This window comes from Nelumbo nucifera, chromosome 1 (genome assembly GCF_055504915.1).
Source record: "Nelumbo nucifera cultivar China Antique chromosome 1, China Antique-T2T, whole genome shotgun sequence".
In the NCBI taxonomy this organism is placed as follows: domain Eukaryota; kingdom Viridiplantae; phylum Streptophyta; class Magnoliopsida; order Proteales; family Nelumbonaceae; genus Nelumbo; species Nelumbo nucifera.
The window spans coordinates 129,361,987-129,387,306 of record NC_142649.1 but is presented as its reverse complement, the minus strand read 5'-3'; the positions used below and the strand labels follow the sequence as shown (position 1 = coordinate 129,387,306).

Genomic DNA, 25,320 nt, shown 5'->3' with positions numbered 1-25,320 from the left:
ATGGATGAAAGGGGAGAACACCGGAAGTTGCAACTACAAGAGTTAGAGGAGATTCGAAATGATGCCTATGAGACTGCAAGAATTTACAAGGAAAAGATGAAGGCTTTTCATGATAAAATGATCTATAGGAAGGAGTTTAAAGTTGGTCAAAAAGTTCTTCTTTACCATTCACGGCTTCGTCTATTTCCAGGTAAGTTGCATTCTCGTTGGATTGGACCCTTTGTTGTTACTAATGTTTTTCCTCATGGTGCAATTGAAATTCAAAGTCTAGTAACTTCCAAAGCGTTCAAGGTGAATGGCCATAGACTCAAACATTTCTATAAATGCTTCTAAGTAGAGAATGCGGAACAATTGGACCTTGAGGATCCGATTTATGCTGATTAAAAAAAAGGGGGAGTTTGTTTTTTTTCTTTTTCTTCTTAGTTTTGCATTTATGTTTTAGTTATTTCTGCCCTTTCTTTGCATTTCACCTTACATTGGGGGCAATGTAAGTTTTAAGTGTAGGGGAGGGGATTTAGGTTGCGTTTTAAATTTTGATTTAGATTGTGTTTTAATTCTGCATTTGTTTGAAAAATAAAATAAAATATAGTTTTGCTTATGCTTTTGTTGTTTTCAATGATTTTATGTTGTGTATGCCATGAGCAAGATTCAATTAAGCTTGAAAAACTCATAACATGATTGAATAAGTAATTTTCCAACTTAGAATTAATTAGTTTAATTATTTTCCTTGAGAATGGTAGTGACTAAATCTAGTAGACAAAAGCTGGTGAGATTTTGAGCCTTTGGACTGACACATCTACATCAATCCCAGTATTTTCTTTCATGTGAGATATTCTTCCATGGATTTGTTTCTCTAGAACTTGCCTTGATTCTCTTCAAGATCACATTGACACAAGCATGCATGGACATAATTAAGGCCTTTTTGTTATACGCTACATAAGCCAAATAGCCTAACATTTGATAAATCATCCCCTTTGTTGAACCCCTTAGAGCTTTATTGACCTTTGTCGTTCATTGTGAACCCATGTTACAAGCTTTAAACCCGAGAAAAAAATAATACCCTTACCCAAGCCGTAGACTTAGTGGAGCATTACTCATCATTATGATATGCATAGATGTGCAAGTTTCAAGTGTGGGTGTGTTTGGATTCATGGTATGGTTATGAATGGTGAAATGGAACATGTTTTCATTCTCAATTCATGAGTTCCAATGATTGATATGCTTTGAAAAAAAAACAGTAAAAAGAAAAAGAAAAAAAAAAGAAAAAAAAAGAAAAAAAAAAGTAAATATGAAAGGAATGAATGGAGGAAATTGCTTTTGATGTTACCAACTATCCATGCCCCTTCTTAAATTCCAAGAAAAAGGGGCTGCTTATACATACAAAGGTGGAAGTTGTTGTGAAGGATTGTTCCCTACTGCAAATAAAAAGTGTTCATTTGAATGATCTCTTTTCCAATGCAGGAGTTTTATACGCTTTAAATGCATTAAAGCAAAACTGAAGAAGTTGTTGAATGGAGTGGTTGGTTTTACATGTCTTATGCATTCGAGCTTCAGATGATTCAGTTTTGCTCTACTAGTTTCGATGGCTTTTGAGCTACATTTCCAAATATTCCCCACTTTGATTCTAAGCCCCGTTACAACCCTTGAGAAGTCCTTTTGATTCGTGTTATGCATGTGATCCTAGTGGTGGAGAATGAGAAGATATGCAAGCCTAAGGTAGATCATTTCCATTGGAATGAATTTGAGCGAAACACATACCTTTCAAACATAAGAGTTGAGTGTTTATTTCCGTGAGGGTCTACGTATTTAGTTTATTCCATCTTCGAGTGAAAACACTTACTAAGTAACTGAAATTTGTTAAGAATGTTTGTTAATGATGTGTTATGAGTATTGAAGAGCTTGCTTGTTCTCTGTTGATGGCATTGTAACCTTGGTGTTTTTGGGAAAGTGAATTTGAGTTTTGCCCGAGGATGAGCAAAAGCTAAGTGTGGGGAGAATTGATGAGAATGCAAAATATCATATTTTTTGCCTTTAATGTTTAATCTTTTATACTTATTTAGTGCCTAAATGGACTCATTATTCTTATATTTTGATTTAGGGCACAAATGGAGGCGTTAAGTAAAAAATAAGGGTAATCGGGTAATTTTGGACAGTTTCGGCACCGCGTCGTAATTTAGGCATAACTCTTTCATTATAACTCCGATTGAGAGGATTCAAGATGTGTTGGAAAGATAAATAAAAGCTATACAACTTTCATGTTTTGAGTTTTGTTAGAGACTGACGGAATCGAGGTCGAAATTGGGCACGAAATAGCTGCAACCGCACTGCTAACGTGCTGGAAACATTCCTTACCCTGCAAGTTTTCATATGCGAAATCACTACTCTCCCACTTACATTAGAATTTTCTTTTATCTTATCTTTGATATTTTTCTTGATAAGTCAAACTTGGAGACTGTTATCTAGAGAAATTTTAGGAGATTTTGTAGGTTTCTCTTGGGGGAAGTAGAGAGAAAGAAAAGAAGAGGAAGAATAAGAAAGAAAACAATCAGACCTAGGGTTGCCGCACCTTTATTCTCTTCTCTTCTCTCTTCTCTGATTTTTCTCGAGTTTTCACCATGATCATGTGTAGCAAAATTTTGATACTTGGTTGAAGGAAACAGAAGCCTCAGAATCAACAAAACTGTGAGATCTAATTTGATTTTTATTGTTTGATTTATGCTTTGAATATCGAATGTTATTCTATGTTCATGTTTATGATTGTTTCGTCTGATTGCTAGGAGGCGTACTAGTTTATTATTCGCTGCAATCTACTGCTATGTTAGATATCAGATCTGTAATTATTTGATCCCTCTAATCTGCGAAGCAACTTGGGTTTAATGATTTGATGCGTCAGAAATTGTTAGATCTTAGGAAGAACACTCGATTGAATTAAATGTAACCGCTTGTGCTTGTGTTGTTTAGCTTCATCGATCTCTAATGCTTAAGGCTACTGCTGGATTAAATCTTTAACGCTTGTTTAGGGATTGTTCAGTAGTAAGGGTTAAGAGGATCGCTTTTTTTTCTGATTAACTGTGATTAGGGAGATACAGGAAAATAATTTCTACGATGAATATTCAAAGTCTGAATTGATACATCTTTGCATCGATAAGCAGTAGTGAAATTCTGATGGTGGATGTTGACTTAGACCAAGACTCGTTCTTTTGATTAATTTCAGTACCTTTATTTCCATTGCTTCTCATTTGGTTTTCTTTCTTTCTAATTCTGGTTTTCATTACATACAAACTCCCCCTCTATCTTTTTTCACGCAGCACAAAAACTAGGCTACATACTCTTTGTGGGAACGATCCTTACTCGTACTACCGCATTTGTTTTAGGAGTACAGGTTTTATTTTTGGGGGCCTACAACAGCACGCCAATAAGCTAAGACGATGATTTGAACTAAATCAGTCAAGCTATACCTCTGATCAAAGACCCATTACTTCCATTAGATTAAAGACATTCAAAAGTGCTAAACCACCAAATTTCATTCCAAAATTCCCCTGTTTGACATTTCATCAAATAAAGATTCTATTTTAGTAAATCTCATTGATCCGAACTTGTCAACCATAGATCTCAATTATCCCAACCCTATTTGACAAATTAGACATTACCATTGTATTCAGAGACCCAAAACACCCTAACACATCAAAATTTATATCCTAATTCATCTGTTTGATCGTTAAACAAGAAATGTACCATTTTGATGCACCAGACTAAATTGTCATGTCATCTGTCCCAACCTGAAGCCTCAAAAGGGTGATGGCTGATGTCAGACCCATTCTTGACCCATTAGAACACTTGGACCAATGAAATAGAGCCTAATAGTCCCAAAAAGCCCCAAAGCCCCAAGATATCCATACTTAAAACCAAGAAAAGACAAAACAACATTTAAAAGTTCATTAAATTTACATTTTCTACCCCTGACAGCCCCAAATACGAGACTGCCATGATAGGCACGCCCCAAGCTCCCATTGGACGTACAAAACCCATGAAAACCACCCCCAAATCAAAGAAAATGTTTCACCAAATAAGAAAGCTTTACTGAACATCTATTCTTTGAAGAATCTTTACCTATTTTTGTGGAAAACCTCTGTTGAATCCCAGACACTATAGCTGAACAAATTCAGACTTGACCCCCTCCATTTCTCTATAAATATTGATCTAATTCGAGCTCAAAAGGGGAGAGAAGGAAGGACACCTGAGGAAGGCTCCTAGAGAGAAAGGAGAAAACCAAAGAAGGAAGGTAACCTGAGGGAGGTCCTTAAAGAGAAAGAGAGGAGAAAACCAGAAGAGGAAGGAAACCTGAGGGAGGCCCCTAGAGAGCTAGAGAGAAAGGAGAAAACCAGAGGAGGAGACACCAAAAGAGGAAGGAAACCTAAGGGAGGCCCCTAGAGAGAAAAGAGCTTTCTTCTAGACCATATACTGTCTCCTATTCACCCAAAATTCAGAGGTACTCTGAACCTCAGATTCCAAACTCACCTCCTCCATTTTCAAGTGGAAGTTGTTGCAAGCAAAAGCACTCCCTATCTCAAGAACCCACTTAAACTTCATTCTATCTCATCCTTAGTTGTTGGAAAACTTTTCACAAGGTACATACAAAATGTGAGTCTTTTCAGTCTTTTGGGTTGCTTGAGGTTCTAAAATGTTGGAGAACCATTGCTTGCAATTTCTTCTTAACTGAGAATAGAGGAAGAGAGGCAAAGGTTTTAGGGAAATCAGTACCTAAGACTCGATAACATCACCTCAAAATTGGTTTTAGGAGAAGTTGAAATCATGTTCCTCCAAATTTAAGAAATTCCTACAACCATTTATACTTTTCTCCAAAAGAAATTGAGCCTAAACAACTCCCATATTGGGCTACTACAATAGCTTGGAGAGAGGGGTACCTAATACCTTCCCTCTCCTAATCCTTGGGACCCAAAATCTCTTAGTTGTGCCTTTTCCATGAAGAACAGAGTCATTATCAAAGACTTAAAACGAACTTTTTAAATCTGAAAATGAGGGCCCATTTCCTCTAAAAATTAGGTGGCGATTCCATCTCTTTGAGCCGAACATGAGCTACTTGGAGCTTACAATGGGGTTTATCAATCTCCAATTAATTTGTTAGAAATAATGTCAAGGTCCATGGTACTTGTTTTGTGTTGTGGATACTCGTTATTACATCCCAATTTGAATGGAAGCAACATCCCTTCCCTTGGCTGGAGAATAAATAGCTAGGTTTTCTTTTTGATGTTTTCCCCCATTTCCTTTCTCCTTTATATTCAGTCGAACTTGTTGAACTAGCAGTCAACCTATTTTTTAATTTCTTTTTATTTTTATATTTAAAAAATGAAAAACAAGTGCATAAGCCACATAATAGGAGGGTCAACTAGTTGTTTAATGACTCCGTCCATGTGAAACGTAAGTGTTGTAGATGGATGGCGTGTAAAATGGTGAATGGAAGAGCACCCCATCTCACAGCAAGTGGAGTGTAGGAAATCTTGACTCCTTTTAATAGTAGTACAATGCAATTTCATTTGCTCTAATACAAATGTATGGGAGTACAAATGAGGAAATTGTAAAATTTGGTTCCTTTTTGCTTTGGGTTTCATTTTATTTTGTTTAAGGTTTTATTTTACTTCATTTGCAATATAAATAAACAAAGCAAAGAAAAACCTATAACCAAATCAAACCAAAATTTGGCTCAACTTATTTGCACTCCCAAGCTTTTGCATCAGTGCAAAATTTGGCTCAACTTATTTCCCCTCAATTTTTTGTTTCTCTTTTATTTTCTATTCAAACATATCAAAGGATCTATTTGCCTCACAGTAGGAATCAGAACCGAAATCCCTCAGAATCAGAATTGGAATGGTCTATTCTCATAATTTGTTTGGTTCAGATAGGAATCAGAATGAGAGTTGAAACTGGATGGAATGGGATTTCATTCCCAAGGTAGGGGAAGAAATGGCAATTCCCTCAAATGGAAGAATGTCATTCCACTAGGAATGGGAAAGGGATCTTGATTCTGCCTAACCAAATAGTTGGAATTGGAATGGTCCATTCTAGTTTTGATTCTAGACCCTTATTCTTGTGAACTAGATGGGCCCTAAGTGTATGTTCATGGTTTCATTTGTTTCCATCTGGGCCTAGAATATATAAAAAAAAAACTTTTTCATGTATTCAATTCAATTGTTGTAGTTCTCAAATCAACTATGGTTCCAAAATCAACAAAACCTCCTTTTTTGAAAATGTCAACTTATTGTGCTATATATCAATTATATGGTGATGGGATTCTTTGCAGGTAAAAACTCTATACACAATTAGAAAGCAATAGAATCCAATCCCATGTAATAAGCATCTCCCTATAAATTTAACATGCATATATACATATGTGGGAGATATTCCCAATGAGTGACCGAGTAATATGTGATTATGTGAGCAGATTGTATGTTTGTAAGGGATCATGACTCAATTATATAATGCATCTGATAGACTAATAAAAATCTCCAATTACGTTTCTTTTGCTCAATAACAATCATTAATCAAAAGTCAATACTAAGAGCACATATAAACATGGGTCACAAAATTTATATTTACATAATTGGTAAGAAAATGAATCACAAACAGAACAACTTCTCTCATATTGTCTGATTCAAATAATGAAATTTTGTTCTTTGATAAAAAATTAGAAACATTTTTTAACTAGGCCACCTGTCAGCATCTAATTTTTGCTCGGTCCCTTAACTCTACCTCTATGTACCCTCCTCTTAGACCCCAAAAACTTGAAAAAATAAACAGATCAATTTGAGACTTTACAAAACCCCGAAATACCCTCATTTGACACAATCCACAGGACAAATAAGAACCTTGATATCAACATCAACGTTTGATTATACACCATCCCCAGACTCGGAAAACCATAACTTAGTTACACATCAATTTTTATGACTAAACTCCAAAGATTCACCATTCATCACGTTAATTCCCTTTCTAACGGTCCCAATCTATGCAATATTCAAATTCCAACTCCTCCAAAATCAAATCCAATATATCTATCACTTCAAGATCATTAGGAAACAATCAATTAGCAAATCACAACTTAAATCTAAAACAACTAACCGTAAAAACATTAAGATTTCATTCTAATGCATGGCCCTGATCGATTACCAAGATTGACCATATCTTTTTCGGATCAGAACCATCCACTTTACTCCTCACCCTAATCCATGCCTACCTACCAAATTGTAGCTCAACATTCTCCTATTTGATCTCCTATCAAGCGTAGATCCTATTTTAGCAGATTTCATTAATTAGAGCTTACCATCTGTCATCCCAACTCCATGACCAATCAAACCTTACCATTGTATTCAAAGACCCAAAAAACCTCAACATGTCAAATTTCACGACCAAACACCTCCATTTGACCATTAAAAAAAAGTAAGGTTCTATTTCAGACCCTCTTGTTGATTGGAAAACCATAATCTAAGACCATGATCTGAACTAAATCTGTTCATCCACTCCTTTGATCAAAGATTTGTAGCTTCCATCAAATTCGGGACAATAAAAAATGCCTACCTACCAAATTGTAGCTCAAAATTCTCTTGTTTGACATTTCATCAAACCATGATGTTATTTCGGCAAATCTCATTAATCCGAACTTGTCAGCTATAAATCTCAATCATCCTGGCCCTATTTGTCCAATCAGACATCACCACTATGTTTAGACCCAAAAAACCCCAACACACCAAATTTAATGACCAAATTCATTTGTATAACCGTTAAACTAGAAATGTACCATTTCAAAGGACCATATTAAATTGTCATGTCATTTGTCCCAACCTGAAGCCTCAAATAGTTGATTGCTGATGTCAGACCCATTCTTGACCCATTAGAACACTTGGACCAATGAAATAGAGCCTAATAGACCCAAAAGCCCCAAAACCCCAAGATATTCCTACTTAAAACCAAGAAAAGACAAAATAACATTTTAAAGTTCATCAAATTTTACATTTTTTGCCACTAACAACCCCAAATACGAGACTGTCATGATAGGCATGCCCCAAGCTCCCATTGGACACACAAAGCCTATAAAAACCACCCCCAAATTGAAATAGGAAAACTCGATTGAACATCTATTTCTTTGAAGATCTTTGCCTATTTGTGTGAAATATAGCTGGACGAGTTTCAAACCCTTTCTCCTTTTTTCTCCATAAATAGAGGCCCAGCTTGAGCTTGAGGCAAGGGCAGTTTCCCAACTTTTGTAATACACCCATTCTACTTGAAATCCCAAAATCCTTGAAGCCAAGCTCAAGCCTCAAATTTGTTTCCCCTATATTCTAGACATAACACTAGAAACACTTAACCCAGCCCCGTAACTCACTCAAACTTCATTTGAAGTCTTTTTAGTTGCTGGGAAGTTTGTTTCAAGGTTACACACAATAGGTAAGTCTCTCATTCCACCATTTCTCTGCTTTATGTTTAGTTTCGAATTGCTTAAAGTCCTAAAACCATGGGAAACTTGCATTCCTAGCTTCCTCTAGATTGTGAGAAGAGGTAGAGAGGCAAGGGTCTTGGGAAACTAGTACCTAAGATCCGGTAACATCACCTCAAATCAATTTTGGGCGAAGTTGGGAACGTTTTCGCCAGATTTTAGGAGCTTTGAGCAATCCTATTAATTTGTGTTTCGCTAGAATTTGAGTTTGAACAACTCCCACATTGGGCTGTTATAACAGCTTGGAGAGAGGAGTGCTTGACACCTTTCCTCTCCCAATTCTAAGAATCCAAAAACTCTCGATTGTGTGCCTTTTCCAGGAGAATGGAGTCACTATCAAAGACTTAAATCGATTTTTCAAATCTAAAAATGAGGGCCCATTTCCTCTAAAAAATGGAGTCACTATCAAAGATTGGATTGGACTTGGTCCATTCGTAATAAATTTATGTTGGATTGGGTTGGATTAAGCCAATATCTGGTCCATTGATATAAGATAAGACTATAGGTGTCAATGGACCGGGTTTGGGTTGAAACCAATCTAAATCTAAATGAATTTGAATAGACTGGTCAGTCTAGACGTTAAATTGGACCGATTCAAAATGATTCAGAATATTCATTGGATTGGACCTGGTCCATTTATAATGGACTCACATTGAACTGGATCGGATTGGACCAAATCTAGTCCAATTGCCCCTAGTTGTGACCACCCACATTATGACTCTTATCCAAACACAGACATAGATGCAATCCCCGCCTTGGTAAGCCCATGGATTAGGAACTGGTGGTCAGCTCCAAAGGTCCGAGGGTAAAACTAGTTGGGATAGATGAAAAGATGTTGGGCCTTAGATGGACTGTGATGGAGGATGATTTGACCCGACCCATTGAGACGATGACACGTGGACCTAACTCCGCACGAGGAACAGCTCAACACTATAGCCTGACTGCAACTAAGTAACGAGCCTGTAGAACAGCTCGCTACATCATGGCTCACTGTAGGGGGGGCTCGCTACAACGCAAGCTCCAGGTCCCCCGAGCTACTGAGAAGGGAATATTCCAAGACTATTTAAGCTCGCGAGCTAGGGTAACCAGCTCGCTCCAACACTTAGGCAGAAGAACTGCCCCAAAGACAATCTCGATGAGGGCCACCATGAAGTATCCCTAGGAGCTCGCTACAAAGTAGCTCGCGGCAAAGATAGCTCGATACGTGACAGGGTAGCTCACTACAAAGTAGCTCGCGACTAGGCAACGCGACGCTTTCAGGAAGCTTCTATCTAACAAGACTGTACATGTCAGACTGCACCACGTCTCTCGATTGACGACGCAGTTCCTGCCAATTTGACAATGTGCACCCACGTCTCTCGACAAATGGTGGTGTGCTTGTCCCTTTGGGACATGTCACTCATCCAAGCGGGTAGTACGTTGTAACGATCACCTACGCAGCACTGGCAGGTAACGGCTGCGATAGGAGCTCAATGGCGGTTATGCCCGATTTGACAAGAACGCCCCTATAAAAGCCCTTTAATCGAAGGGGAGAGGACACTCTCGGATTTTCATCTGAACTTGAATTATCTTATTTGCACATGAGCTAATCTTGAGATACAGTGATCTAGCGTGACCTATACTCTTAGCTTTTTACACTCTTTTCTTCCTCCCCAGCGTTCTAACTTAAGCTTCGGAGTATTCCCACCGGGCAAATGCCCCGAGGATCCTCCACCTTCGTCTTCTCAAGTGTCATCCGTTGCTAGCAAGGAGCCAGTCAATAGCCAACTAGGAGTGCCCGGATCGTGCCGCATCATTTGGCGTCGTCTGTGGGAAACGGTTCATGCTAACCAAGCTCGTATTGCCCCGATCTTCGCGGTTCAAGCTCCTGCTCGCGGAGAATTCATTCAAGGTCCTGGCCGCAGACTATAGGCAGGGCCCTTCGATCCAGAGTCACCACCAGCAGTCTGAGCCTGTCGAGCTCGGCGACACTGAAGCATCAAGCACTAACGCCAAGCCAGCAAAGCAGCTGCGAAGACGCTGGCAAGCTCGCCGAACTGCTACTCGAGTCTCTCCCGAGATCAAAGGAAAAGAGGAGGTAAGCTCAAGTGAAGTGAAAGCTACCCCTCTCCACTCAGTTTCTTCCCCATTATCTCCAGAACTCCTTGCTGTCCCCATGCCAAGGGACTTCAAGCTCCATCCACTGGACAAGTACGATGGATCTTTCAATCCAAATGACCACTTGGACGCCTTCTAGTCCCAAATGCACCTGGCAAGAACCAGCGAGTCCTGCATGTACATAGCATTTTCTACCACTTTCAAAGGAGTAGCCCGCACCTAGTACCGAAAGCTCGTGCCCTATCCGGTAAGAAGATGGGCGTAGTTCGTGCAAGTTTTCACCTCCCACTTCGTCACCAGCAAAAGGTGTCTTTGAACTCAGGAAAGCCTCATCGACATAGTCAAAAAGGAAGGGGAGTCCATTCGGACCTACATCAAGCAGTTCAGTGACGCTTGTTTGCAGATACCCGACTTGGATCTCGCAGTTCGCCTCGTCGCAGCCAAGCGAGGTATCACCCACAAAGAGTTCAAGTGGCACATAGTTGTCAATCAACCCAAAACCGTGACCGAGTTCCTCAAACTCGCGGATCGGTTCATAGGAACAGAGGAGGAAATCAACCAGAAGGGTGAGCAGGCCCCAAAAAAAAGAAAGAGGGAACCAGAGCCCCCATCCCAGGGAGACGGCAGGAAGAAGAAGGACCAAGCTCGGGGGGCAAAGCCAAATCAGCCTTTCCGAGCTCCAACAGTAGAAAGGGACTATACACCCCTCAATGCAAAGCGTGCCAATATCCTCATGGTGATTAAGGACGCTCTGTACGTGAAGTGGCCACCTCGCCTGAAGGCTGACCCTAACTCCAGGAATAAAAATTTGTATTGTAGCTTTCATAAAGATCACGGTCATAGTACCGAATGTTGTAAAAGCCTCCGCGATGAGATAGAAGAACTCATCTGTCGTGAATATTTGAGAAATTTTGTACAAAGTAATAATAATAATAAAGCAGGACGGCAAGGGGAGCAGAGTAGAGATTATCCCGAGTCTAGAAGACAAGCGGAGCAGCCCCCCGAAGAGAGACCAGTTCGGGGGACCATCCACGTCATAGTTGGAGGCTTGATTGTGGCAGGCTATACCTCAGCTGTAGCTCGCGCATCAGCTCACGAAGACGCCAGGGAAGAGTAGAACCCGCCAAAGCGACCAAGGTTGGAAGACCCCATCTTCTTCACTGAAGATGATGTGCACGAGGTTCACTACCCCCATGATGACGCGCTCGTCATAAAGGTGTAGATCAATGACTTCGAAGTCAGGCGCGTCCTCATCGACTCAGGCAGCTCGGCGGACATCCTCTTCAAAGCAGCCTTCGACCAACTCCAGCTTTAGGAATGCGACTTAAAGCCCGCGAACACTCCCCTGGTAGTCTTCAGCGGAGAGGAAGTTCGGCCCCTAGGAAGGGTAACAGTACCTGTGGAAATCGGCACCTGGCCTAGCATAGTGAGGCTCAACTACGATTTCTTAGTGGTCGCAACCCCCTCCCCATACAACGCCATAGTAGGTCGGTCGATTACCCATGCCTTACGGGCTGTGGTGTCCACCTACTACTTGGCCATGAAGTTCCCCACGGACTTCGGCATCGGGGTAGCGTGAGGTGACTAGCTTGAGTCTTGCAAATGCTACGTTGTCGCCCTCAAGGGAAAAGCTCAGGTGGCCGATGACCTCGAGTTGGAGTGACCTACGGAGCAAATAGAGAAGCGAGCTGCGCCCACGGAAGAGACCGTCTCTATCCCAGACTCGGAGAAGGACCCTGCCTGAACTCTTTAGATCGATGCTTCCATTGAGGAGCCTCTGCGATCTAAACTGATACACTTTTTGCTTGAAAATTTAGATGTTTTTGCATGGTCCGCGGCAGAAATGCCCGGCATAAACCCTAGCATCATAACTCATAAACTTAATACTGATCCTGTAGTTAGGCCCGTTAGACAGAAGAAATGCAACCTAGCCCCAGTGCGATGGAGGGCAGTCGACGAGGAGGTCGGGAAGCTCCTTGCAGCTGATTTTATTAGGGAAGTCCACTACCCGAGCTGGGTGGCCAACCCCGTTCTGGTGAAAAAGGCTAACAGTAAATGGCGCATGTGCGTCAACTACACCGACCTAAATTGATCCTGCCCAAAGGACTGCTTCCCACTCCCCTGAATCGACCGTCTGGTGGACGCGACCTCGGGGCACGAGTTGCTGAGCTTTCTAGACGCCTATTCAGGCTACAGCCAGATCAAGATGGACCCGGCAGATGAAGGAAAGACTGCCTTCATAACCGAGCTTGGCCTGTACTGCTACAAGGTCATGCCCTTTGGGCTAAAAAATGCCAGGGCGACCTTTCAAAGACTTGTAAACAAACTATTTGAGCCATTGATTGGCCAAAGGTAGAATGTTATGTCGACGACATGGTCATCAAAACCCAGTTCTCATGTGATTTAATACAAGACTTGAATTTAGTTTTTGAAATCCTGCGTAGATTCAATATGAAGCTAAACCCGAATAAGTGTGTCTTTGGTGTCACCTCGGGTAAATTTCTAGGATACATCGTAAACCGGTGCGTCATTGAAGCCAACCCTGACAAAATAAAGGCCATCTTAGATATGAAACCACCTCGAAAAATGAAGCAGGTTCAGAGGCTGAATGGCCAAATAGCCGCCCTGAGTTGCTTCATGTCCAAGTCAGCAGATCGCTGCCTACCTTTCTTTAAAGCAATTAAAAGCAAAGGGTTTGAATGGACCCAAGATTGTCAGCTCGCATTTGACGAGCTCAAAAAGTACCTCGCTGGCATACCGGTCTTAACCCGGCTCGAAGAGGGTGATGTTTTAGAGCTGTACCTCTCGGCAAGTGACGAAGCGGTCAGCTCGGTACTAATAAAAGAGGTATATCGGGTCCAACGACCTATCTACTATGTTAGTAAAGTGTTGCAGGGAGAAGAAATGAGATATCCAGATATAGAAAAACTGGCGTATGCGTTGGTGATTGTAGCCCGAAAGCTCCGTTCGTACTTTCAAGCTCATACTGTTATCGTCCTCACCAACAAACCTTTGAGGCAAGTCTTACTCAAGCCCGAGGTCTCTGGTCGACTAATGAAGTGGGCCGTTGAGCTCATCGAGTACGACCTCCAAAATAAGCCGCGAACTACTATTAAGGCCCAAGCTAAGTATCCCTATCATAGTGCTTTTTGCGAAGCGGCACTCCGCAACGAAATCTGTTGCTGATCTAAAGTATCTCACCAGCCCGTGGCCTTTCACGCAATGGGGCATCGATATACTTGGACCGTTTCCACTAGCAACAGGCCAGAGGAAGTTTCTAGTGGTAGCAGTGGATTATTTCACCAAGTCGGTAGAAGTCGAACCTCTTGTAATGATCACAGCCCAAAATGTTCATAACTTCTTTTGGAGAACATAGTGTGCTGCTTCGAGTTACCTCGGGTATTGATTTCTGATAACGGTAAGCAATTCGAGGACATCAAATTCCAAAACTGGTGCCAAGACATGGGGATCCGACAGAACTTCACTTCGATCGCACACCCTCAAGCAAACGGTCAAGCAGAAGTCACGAAGAGAGCTATCATTCGCGGACTGAAGGTATGGTTAGACCAAGCTAAAGGACTATGGGCGGACGAGCTACCCAGTGTTCTAGGGGCTTACCGAACCATAGAGAAGACCGCCACAGGAGAGACTCCCTTCAACCTCACCTATGGCACTGAGACAGTCATCCCAACTGAAATCGAGGTTCCCTCATTATGACTAGAAGCATATGACGACAAGGCAAATGAAGACGAGTTACGTACCAACCTTGACCCACTCGACAAGGTAAGGGACCTCTCATATATCAGGACCACAGCTTACCAGCAAAGAGTAGCTCGGTACTATAACGTCAGGGTCAAGAAGCGGAACATCTGCGTCGGCGACCTGGTCCTTCGAAAAGTTATGGTACCTGAGCCCGGCATTGGCAAGCTCAGACTGAATTAGAAAGGACCCTACTAAGTGAAACGGGTACTTGGGGAAGGAACATACGAGCTCGAAACCCTTGAAGGGAAACAAGTACCTCGGGCATTGAATATTGTCAACTTAAGGCAATATTACCTATAACTACTAAGTAGACCATGAGTCACTCCTAGAGCCTAAGGACCAAAATGCCGAGCTAACACGACCTCGGGCAATAAGACCTAGTCGCCTCCATGGCATGGGCAAACTTCAAGGGCAGACTATAAGTCACCCCCTCAGCCTAAGGGCTAAAACACCGAGCTAACTAAGACCTCGGCATCAAGAAAGACTCAGCCACTTCAGTGGTGAAGGCAAAATATGAAGTATCAGAGGCGTAAGCAGCTCGGGTCTGAACCCTACAAAGCATAGCTCATCTCAGTACATCGGTTGGACCAAGTAAGGAACAATCTACAAACATACAGTTCGGGCATACATAGTAACCACTTCGTGGTATGCTATAAAGGTGCCGCCAAACACTAAGGGATAGCTCGGGATAACGATCACCGAAAAATCCTACCTTGGGTATGCAGCTCTAATAGCTTGAGTGATGAGATCGCTTTGGCAAAAAATAAAAGAGTACACCATACTTAGAAGAAAAAGAGAAATTTCATTGCCATTCCAAAAAAAAAAAAAACGAGCTAAATAGCTCGAGAAAGTTCAACAATAGATAAAAAGGGGCACAACCGCCCAAGAAGATCTTTTCAAGACCGGGTTCTGGCACCCGGGAGCCACCTCGTCCTCGTCCTCGTCCTCTGGGGAGTCAGGCTCTCCTCCTCCGCCTGGTCCGTCGTCTCGGGAGCCAGGCCCTTCATTGTGAAGCCGTCAAGGTTGAGCCTAGAGAATTTCTTTCGGACCAACCAGCGACAGAGCTTGAATCTGGAGCGGTATGAGCTCGAGCCATACTCCACTTGGAGGTCGTGATACTCCTGGGAGTCCTTGAATTCCCAGACTCCCTTCTCCCGCTCGGCCTCCACCATGGTGTCGAAGTTCCGAGTTCGGTCCAGAAGTGTGGACTCCAAGTCCCGAACCTGTTGGCGAAGAAGCTCCCTCTCCGCTGCCACCCTCGACTCCTCCTCCTTGTAGCATGCACTCTCCTCTGAAAGCCTGGTGATCTGCGCCTCCTGGTAACGGACGAGCAGCTCCTGGGCCTCGCTCCCCTTGCGAGTGTGAAGGAGCTCACCCCAGGTCCGGTTGAGCTCGCCCTGTTGCTTCTAAATGATGATTCTCTGATTGCAAGCGTCGACAGAGTGAATGTTCGTATGGAGGGCCATGGCGTGGATGGCGGAGTTCACCTGCCAACAAGAGACTAAGGTCAGAAGACAACAAAAGGAAGCAAAAAACAAGAAGAAAAAGAAAAAGACTACTTACCACCATACAGTGGGAGGCGGCAAACACGGCAAGTGCCTTGGGCTCCATCTCCCCCCATCTGGCGACCTCCTCATGGCAGAATGCCCTTCGACTCTTCCGCCCAGCCACGATGTAGTCGTTAACACCCTCCCAGTTCCCGATAGGGAACTGTGGGTAGGGAAATGAGTGGGAGGAACCAGGAGGAATCACTTCTTACCTCGGGATCTCGCCCTCCTCGAGGCCACCTTCTCCAGCGCCTCCTTCGGATGGGACCAGCGGAACTTCAGGCGGTGGAGAATTAAAGTCTGGCTCAGCAGACTCGAACTCAGTGCCCCCAGGGGTGGGAGTCCAGTCAGGACGCGACCTCTTCACCTTGCGCTTTTTGTTACTCGAAAGAAGGCGGCGCGCGTCAACACTAGACATGGTGGCTGCCAAAAAGCCACAAGGCATTAGTCCAGTAAAAAAAAAAACAAAACATATGTATACACATAATATTTTTACAAGGCACTACGCGACCTAAAAAGGCAACCTACTCGGACTTAGGCCAGCCTGCACAAGCTTCAACTCGGTCAAGTAGTCCGAATAGAGGTAGCCTACTGATGCCCAAGACAGCATCGTTTTCCGAATTTCAGGGTCCAACTCGGCCCCGGGGTCCTGGATGGCGCCCCTTCAAGAAGTTGGGAAGGGCCACCCCTCGGGGTTACGGAACACAAAATAGTCTCGCTTCCAGGTAGGAATCTTGTTCAGTAGCTCGTACAGGAGCTTATAGCCACGACGGGGAGAGAGGTAGTAAAAACACCTTTCCGGAGGAGCTCTAGGAGTGGCATTCTTGATGCAAAGAATAGAAGCGAAAATATCAGGTCAAGGGGAAGACAGTACTCATAGCACAAAGAAATGGTCCCAACCATGTTCTAGATGGCGTTGGGATGGAGCTGGTCGATGGTGACGTTGAAATGGTTTAACACCTCCACTATTAGGGGGTGCAGGGGAAGACGCAGGCCAGCCTCGAGTTATTCCTGGAAAATCACTATATCGTTGGGACCATGTTCCTAGGGGAAGTTACCAGTGGAGATACTGTAGAGGAGGTCCCCGGGAAGGTGAAAGTAACGGATTAGAGACCTGAGTCTCTCCACCGTCATGGAGGAGGGGCCGAAGGTATCAGGCTCACTCCCCCGAGAAGTAGAGGCCACATCACCGAAGGTCTCCCGAGCCTTCAGAACCTGCTCCCAAGCTCCCCCTGAGCTCGAGGGGGTGTCATCGTCCTGGTTACCATCCCGGGAATAAGCATGGTACGGATACCCAGACATGATTGACAGAATGATTAAGACTCACCGAGAAAAAACAAAACGGTGTGAACAAAAGAGCTCGGGTAGCCTAGATGGATGCGCGACCTCAAAATCCGAGGACAGCAAGATAGCATGAAAGAAAATGAGGCCTGGGGGGCCCTCCTATTTATAGTCACTGTGCCTCCGAATCAACGGCCAAGACTGAGGCAGATCTGATGGTCTGGAGTCAAGCAGACTGCACGCCTTCTGAAACCGAAATGTGACTGGCTGCACGTCTCCCATGATTGAAGTAATGGTGGCTGCATGACAACCGGAGTTAAGAGCCGCTTCAGCTCGTTTTTCGGTATTCAAAAAGTCAGAAATCCCATGATTCTCGTGCACACATTTAATATGAGCAGTCAATCAAGTTTGAACTTCGGTTAAATCAACCCGTCACACTTCATGAACTCCTTGCGCTAAGGTAGCACTCTTAGCCCGAGGAGTGGTGGGCAATTGATGGAGGATGATTTGACCCGACCCATTGAGACGATGACACGTGGACCTGACTCCACACGAGGAACAGCTCAACACTATAGCCTGACTGCAACTAAGTAACGAGTCTGTAGAACAGCTCACTACATCATAGCTCACTGTAGGGGGAGCTCGCTACAACGCAAGCTCCAGGTCCCCCGAGCTACTGAGAAGGGAATATTCCAAGACTATTTAAGCTCGCGAGCTAGGGTAACCAGCTCGCTCCAACACTTAGGCAGAAGAACTGCCCCAAAGACAATCTCGATGAGGGCCACCTCGAAGTATCCCTAGGAGCTCGCTACAAAGTAGCTCGCGGCAAAGATAGCTCGATACGTGACAGGGTAGCTCACTACAAAGTAGCTCGCGACTAGGCAACACGACGCTCTCAGGAAGACTCTATCTGACAAGATCGTACCCGTCAGAGTGCACCACGTCTCTCAACTGACGACGCAGTCCCTCCCCATTTGACAGTTTGCACCCACGTCTCTCGATAGATGGTGGCGTGACTGTCCCTTCGGGACGTGTCACTCATCCAAGCGGGGTAGTACATTGTACGATCACCTGCGCATTCCTAGAAGGTAACGGCTGCAACAAGAGCCCAGTGGTGGTTACACCCGATTTGACAAGAACACCCCTATAAAAGCCCTTTAATCGAAGGGGATAGGACACTCTCGGATTTTCATTTGAACTTGAATTATCTTACTTGCACACGAGCTAATCTTGAGATACAGTGATCTAGCGCGACCTACAATCTTAGCCTTTTACACTCTTTTCTTCCTCCCCAGCGTTCTAACTTAAGCTTCGGAGTATTCCCACCGGTCAAATCCCCCAGGAATCCTTAACCTTCGTCTTCTCAGGTGCCATCCGTTGCCAGTTAGGAGTGCCCGGATCGTGCCGCATCAGACTGCACTACATACCTCTGGAGAGAAGGGAAGGGGGAGGGTATGTTCCCCCCCCCCCATATAGTATTCTCTTCTTCTTTTAAATAAAAGAACTTACTGGAATCATGACATTGACCGGGTTGACTTGATTTGGTTATGGTTTAAGCTAGGAGGGTTAAATCAGGTCTATGTTCTTACACCTATCCACCATAAAAGTTTTAGGAATTATTTGTACATAAGTTAATAAATTATTTTAATTGAGGGTTGAATTGCAAAATTAATATATAATTATCATTGCCATCATCACCTAAGTCTTGGATCGATAAGCTTATCCAAGTTTTCTTGTTGTGCAATGAAAGCAAACTTGAACCCGAAAAAAAAAATGTTTTGTGAGTTGTTTGTAAAAAGTAAAGGCTCAGTTTGGAAGTAGTACAAATGCAAATATGTACAGCGTAAATACATAAAAAATAATACAAAATATAAGGTTTTGCACTCTACATATTTGCATTTGTACTCCTTCCAAACTCAGTTAAAATCATTATAATTTGAAGTCAAAACAATTTTAGACACAAAACACAAATCCCAAAATTGGGGCTTCATGATTTCAATCAAATTTCTGAAATGTAATAGGTCCTATTTTGAGTTTTTCTTAGAAGGCAAACAAAGCATTCATTAATCAATGAGGAAAATCAGATACAATGAGAGCATGAACAAAAGATCCTATTTGGTTTTACCCATACCAATTACCAAACCCGAGTCACTTTTGTGCCCAACCCGAGTCGCTTCTCCAGTACTCTTTGCGGTCTTTCGTTGAATAAGGCTAGAAGTAAAATAATAATAATAATAATAATAATAATAATAATAGCAAACTAATAAGTTTGTTAAAACAAAGCTACCTATTTCATTTTAGATTTTTGGAAATATTATCAATTCTGTCACGGATCTCAAAACTTAGACAGCATAATTTTGGTCAAAACAAAAACTTCTCCTTAGTTTTCTGACAATCTTATAAATCTCCCCTGTGTTTTGATATGAATAGAATCCTCTCTTATAATTTTGAAAAATGGTGCATATATCTCCCTCTTATTAGTTTTTTTTGGGCCAAAAACCCTAATATAATACATTAATTTTCTCAAAATTCCACATTTACCCTTGAAGTGGTAACCGAAGCAAACCACTCTCCTACCCCTGTTCTTTTCACTTCTTTGTCTCAATTGAGCTAGCCAATCGTCACTCATTTTTTCTCCTTTTGCTTTGTTTTATTTATTTTTCACATTTTCTTAATTTCTCATCTCTTTTATTCTTCTTCAGTTCTCTTTCTTTCTTCTTCATTATCTTTCTTTCTTATTTTTTTTTCTTTTCATTTTCTGGTTCTTTTTTTCTAGGTGACAGGCAAATAGGAACCACATTCTAGAGACTTCGTAGAGATGCCTATTAAATGGTTCTAAGTGATTCCTTCTACTATTTAAGTAATTTAACAGCCATTTCTCACAACTATTTAATCTACCCAAAAAGCTTCAATCGTACTGAATTCATCTTTATAATGCATTCATAACTATTTAGAAAACTGCATTTTCAAGGTTCGTTCTTGAAACAAAACCGAACCAGATCTGAACCCAAAAGAAGGGAGAGGGAAATACCTGATACGGAATTAAAAGGAACTCCCAATGTAGGTGTTCACGCTCAAAGAGGATACCAAATCCGCCTCCATTGAAGATGACACAACATATGTTGAGGCAGGACCAGCAAGAACCTGAGATTCTTCACCAAGAATCCAGTAGGGTGGTGTGAGCACAACTTCTGATTGTTTCTTCACCAAGAAACAATGTCAAGAACACTTCTTGATCACTCCAATAGGTGGAGATCGAATTGGGATGGTGCCAAGAACTGAGGGAGAGAAAAGACTGCATAAAGAATTGTGTTCCTTTTGTGGAATTCGCCCCTTTTTATAATCCCTTCAGGATCAGCTTCCTAATCTAATTAGGAATGAGATTTCCTAATCTAAATCTTGTATTTAGATTTGGACTCTCAAGTTGATAAGACTTATCTTATCCAACTGCTAATCCCACTCAGATTATAAACCCAGAATGGCCCATTTGTATTAAACCATTTAAACCCAATTCGAAATGGGCTTTAAGCCCATTAAGTCATATTGCTTACTTAACCCATTATGTGCTTGCTAGTTTGGTTCTCTTTGTATGGCGTGGGACCCTAGCATTGATCTATACATCAACCACATGGGTTCATCCCAACCTTCGTTACAAAGCCTAGCCGAATTCACTGTAGGTCACAGTAACCCCTGAGTTCATCACCATGGGCTCTTAATGGGTCCAACATTTACAGTAAATGGTCATTGGGTTGAGCCATCTTGTGAAAACCTAAGGACTTTGGGTAGATGCAAGATTAGCCCATCAGGTATTACCCTCAATGGCCTTACATTTAACCTCTTAGCCCTTAATAATCATACATTGCCAGACAAGAGAGGATCTCTCCCTCGGCTGCAAGGTACAGTGCTGCACTCTCTACTCACATAGATCCTGGGAATTAAAACCTTTTGCAAACATTTTGTGAAATCAGAACATATAAGTATATCTCTATATAAATATATTTTGCAAAACAAATTTCACACATTTGAAATCCACTGTCGATAGTTTAGGTTTCCATCAAAGAGAGTGCATTCCCCGATCATTCACTTTGTCCGACAAAGGGGCTGATCCTGTCACTATGATCACCCACTCAGGTGAATTCTCGGACTGCCCCAACATACCCAGGTTTTGACCCGGAAAAGGATTTCATCGATTGTCATATCAAAGACAGCCCAATCCGACACCTAGTGCAATACCATAATCGAGTCTAAGGGTTAGGTGTAACATTCTAGTTTTGCCCATCTATCTCTAAGGTCCAAGGCAATAATAGAATTTGGTCATGTTCAGGGTTTCAAGAAAACCCACACTGCATGTACCTCAGGTCTCACTCTGGCAGTTGAGACAAACTACCCCAACCAACTTGGCGGCACATCATGTCAGCCTTGGCAGGACAAATCTCCCCAGATCTATCCAATGGCTGTGAAGATTCTAAACTAACACGAGTCTCATAAGTGTCCAGTTTAAGGGTATTACACATAAACACACCATAATAACATGGATCAATTATGCACTTTATTCATTTACAATAAATGACAATAAGTACATCAATCTGATTAGATCTAAGGGCATACATAGTCTAACACTAAGTGATTCCTTCTACTAATTAAGTAATTTAACAGTCATTTCTCATAACTATTTAATCTACCCAAAAAGCTTCAACCGTACTGAACTCATCTTTATAATGCGTTTAAAACTTCATATATTGTGTGTGACTGTACTCCAAGTGTTCAAAGAAATTCCTAACACGATTTCAAATCATAAAACAGAAAAAATAAAATAAAAATTTCAAAGTTCTATTAAGTATTAAGCGCCAACCTATTTCTCTCAATCTTACCTAGATTGTTTTATTAAATTTAACATGAACAAAGTCAAAGACATTGCCTTCCACACGATTTATCCCCAAGAGCAAAAATCTTGACAAACTAGAGAAATCAAACATGGAATCTAAATTAAGATTATCAACTGCCTGATAAAATCTTGCTGAAACCTACGGGAATGTTGCTAGTGAATTTGTGGAGATGTTTTTATTTCAAAGAGAAGCTTGCTCTGTTCTGTTGAACTTGACGTAGAAGGATACATCCCATAAAGAGGAGGATGATACTTGGTAGTATTTAAGGGTGTTTTAGTAAATTCCTCTTCAAAGTAAACGAAACTTTAATGGAAAGGAGGTATTTATAGCTTTTTTCAAAACTATAGGGGAGGATTCTGTTAAAATCAAAACATAGGGGAGGTTTATAAGGTTGTCAGAAAACTAAGGGGAGGTTTTTATATTTTACCCTTAAGTAAAAGTCAAGACAAACACTAATGCCTGATGTGATATGGGAAAAGAGTCGTCCGATCTCGGCAACTCTTCTCTAATATATCAACTAATCACAGAACATCACTGGCCGATTATATAAATCCGACCTTCTCACAAAATAAACAAACACTGTTACTAGAGATCGGATCTGTGAATTAAGGAAGAACCAACCTCGGCCGGTCTGCCCATGACGTTATGGTCTTCTCAGCTCTTTCTCTTCCTGTGATCTACCTGAACCCATATCAACAACTCTTCGACAGAAAACCCTTTGTTTTATTTCTTCGCCTTCTTTCCGTGCTCATCATTCAACAATTTCTTCTGTTAACTGTATATATTTATACGCACATTCCCTTTACATTGTCATCCAGAAAACTGTATAAAAGGTATATACTAGATTGCTTTCTCCCTTTCTTATTCTTTTCAGTTTTTAGTTTGTTTGTTTTGATCTGAATGGCTTCTCTTGATCTTTTACAAGTAGAGAGTAGCTAAATAAACAAAGTGGGTATTAAATCTATTCTCTCTGTCTCTCTCTTTTTTAATTTTCTTCTCTTTCCTCTTCATTGTTTTTTTTCTAAGTTGGGTTGCTTGATTTAGGATGCAGAAGAGTAATAGTGGCGCATCAGTACACCATGCCTGCGCAGCCTGCAAGCATCAGAGGAAGAGGTGCGGGGAGGATTGCATACTGGCGCCATTGTTTACTCCAGAGAAGACCCAGCAATTCCAAGCAGTGCACAAGGTGTTTGGTGTAAGCAACGTCCAGAAAATGTTGAGAAAGCTTGACAGCCATGAGAGTCGGGTTAAAGCAGCTGAGTCTCTCATATGGGAAGCAGTCCATCGGCAGAAGGACCCAATTCATGGATGTTATGGAGAATACAAGAGAGTTGTTGAAGAGCTTAAGTCGCTTAAACGGCAACAGATGGCGGCGATGCGCCGGCCGGAGTCCATGATCTACAAGCCTGGACCAGCTTTGGTAGATTGGTCCAATAACAATAATGCTAATGCCATGGGAGTGAATAACAGTAACTACATCCAGAGTAGTGGAAGCTTGTTATTTGACGCTGTCCCATATAGTATACAAGGACAAGAGAAAGGAAGCCATGGAAGAGATCCTCTCCGCTCTGTTGTTTGCTCACCAAATCCCATGAATGGTTTTAACCAAACTTACAATTATCTTCCAGGTGATGAATCATCCTCCATGCAGCCGAGTTTTCAATAGCTCATGCATTTAGCTCTGTGTCATGTGTGAGAATTTCTTTTGACTTACAGAGGTTTAATTTTGGGTTTTTATGGTTGTAGCAGATCAATATGGTCGGATGACTTTGAAGACAATGGATGACACAATCTGGAATGGAGGTTCGTAATTGCCAGCTGCCTTTTTTTTGGATTTCCACTAGTTCTTTTCTTGTTTGACACCAGTGGGAATCACCAGTTAAGTTACTATGGAGTTCTACTAAAGGGTTCAATCAGTTCACCAAAAAAGAGTTCAATTAGTTGAGTAGTTGTCTATCCTTAATTTGTATATTGTTAATGGACATTGTATTTATTCACAATTTTTTTTATTAAATACCATCATCTTGGAATCCAAAATTAGGTTTTCTTTTTTTTTTTTCTTTCTCAATTTATCATATTTTCAGTTCTGGTTTGTTCAGAAAGTTTGGTCTTGAAAGCATTAGTGAATTTACGTCTAGCATTAGGTTATAAGATGATGATGTATTTTTTGTCCTTACGCTTTCTCAACTCCCAAGACTATTAAGGATTTCTTTTTGTTTCAGTTAAATTAAAATAGCTCCACATTATCTTAAGACCTAAGATGAGTAGAATTCTAACATTATCCCAATTAGTTTGGAAAAAAAAAAAAATCAACATATGCATATATTTTATAAATGTGATTCATTGGCTTAGATGGTAGGATCACCGATCAGCTAAAGACTAATTATTTGTCCTCATAGGGCATGGGCTGGGCTGTGCCGGGCTTTGGACCTGTCACAAATAAATATATAACATATATAAGATACTTATATACATAATATATTATATGCATTATTTTACAATATAATATAAATTTTGATCAAACCCATGGGAAGCAGGAATACCTACTTCCTGGAAGATGTGATTAAGATGATCAGTCGGCACCCCTCCCTCTGAAATGGGAGGCATGGGATCAAACCCAAATCCAAACCCAAATCCAAACTCATGGAGCTTCAGGTTCTCCATGGTTTCTCCAAATGGGCCTCATATACACGATACACCCTGCTCTGTTACCACCCCTGAATCCTGATTTGTGCATCTTTGTGTACATATGGGGTGTATTCTCTTTGTTATATGATCCAATCAATGTCTTCAATTCACCGATTGGGCGGTCAAACGAGTGACCAGAAAGCTGACCTGATTTCAAGGCTTTTGACAAATGTGATCATTATGTGCCCTAGGGATGGTAATTTCCCCTGTAAAGCCAGGGCCCCGCCCCACCCCGCCCTGAACGGGGTGGGTTTTCCTTGACCCTAAACAGGGACGGGGCGGGGACAGGGAAATATTTTTTTTTTCGAATTGGGGACGGGGTGGGAACGGGTTTTATATATAATTCTCTAAACCCACTCTGAACCCGAAGGTAAATTAGTAAAATATCTTTAGGTTTAATATTGATATTTAAAATATCTCTAAGTTTTCCCTAAATTCTTAAAATCCTATGATCCCATAATTTTATTTTTGAATTACCCTTAAAGTATTATAATTCAATTCTTAAAATACCTCTAAATTCCTATATCCTATATATAAATTGTCCATAAAA

General features: G+C 41.6%; 1 protein-coding gene across 1 annotated transcript; it reads left to right on the top strand.

Moving 5' to 3' along the window:
* LOC104613214 (uncharacterized) lies at positions 1–23,893 on the top strand. The gene is made up of 4 exons (XM_010280939.2): positions 1–190; positions 22,957–22,966; positions 23,127–23,710; positions 23,829–23,893. The coding sequence occupies exons 1-4, from the start codon at positions 1–3 to the stop codon at positions 23,891–23,893; spliced, it is 849 nt and encodes a 282-aa protein (XP_010279241.2).
* The last annotated feature ends 1,427 nt before the right edge of the window (positions 23,894–25,320 follow it).

Coding starts and splice junctions, on each gene's coding strand:
- LOC104613214 (XM_010280939.2), top strand. CDS start 1: ATGGATGAAAGGGGAGAACACCGGAAGTTGCAACTACAAGAGTTAGAG. Junction 23,711..23,828: donor AACTTACAATTATCTTCCAG/GTGATGAATCAT, acceptor TTATGGTTGTAG/CAGATCAATATGGTCGGATG.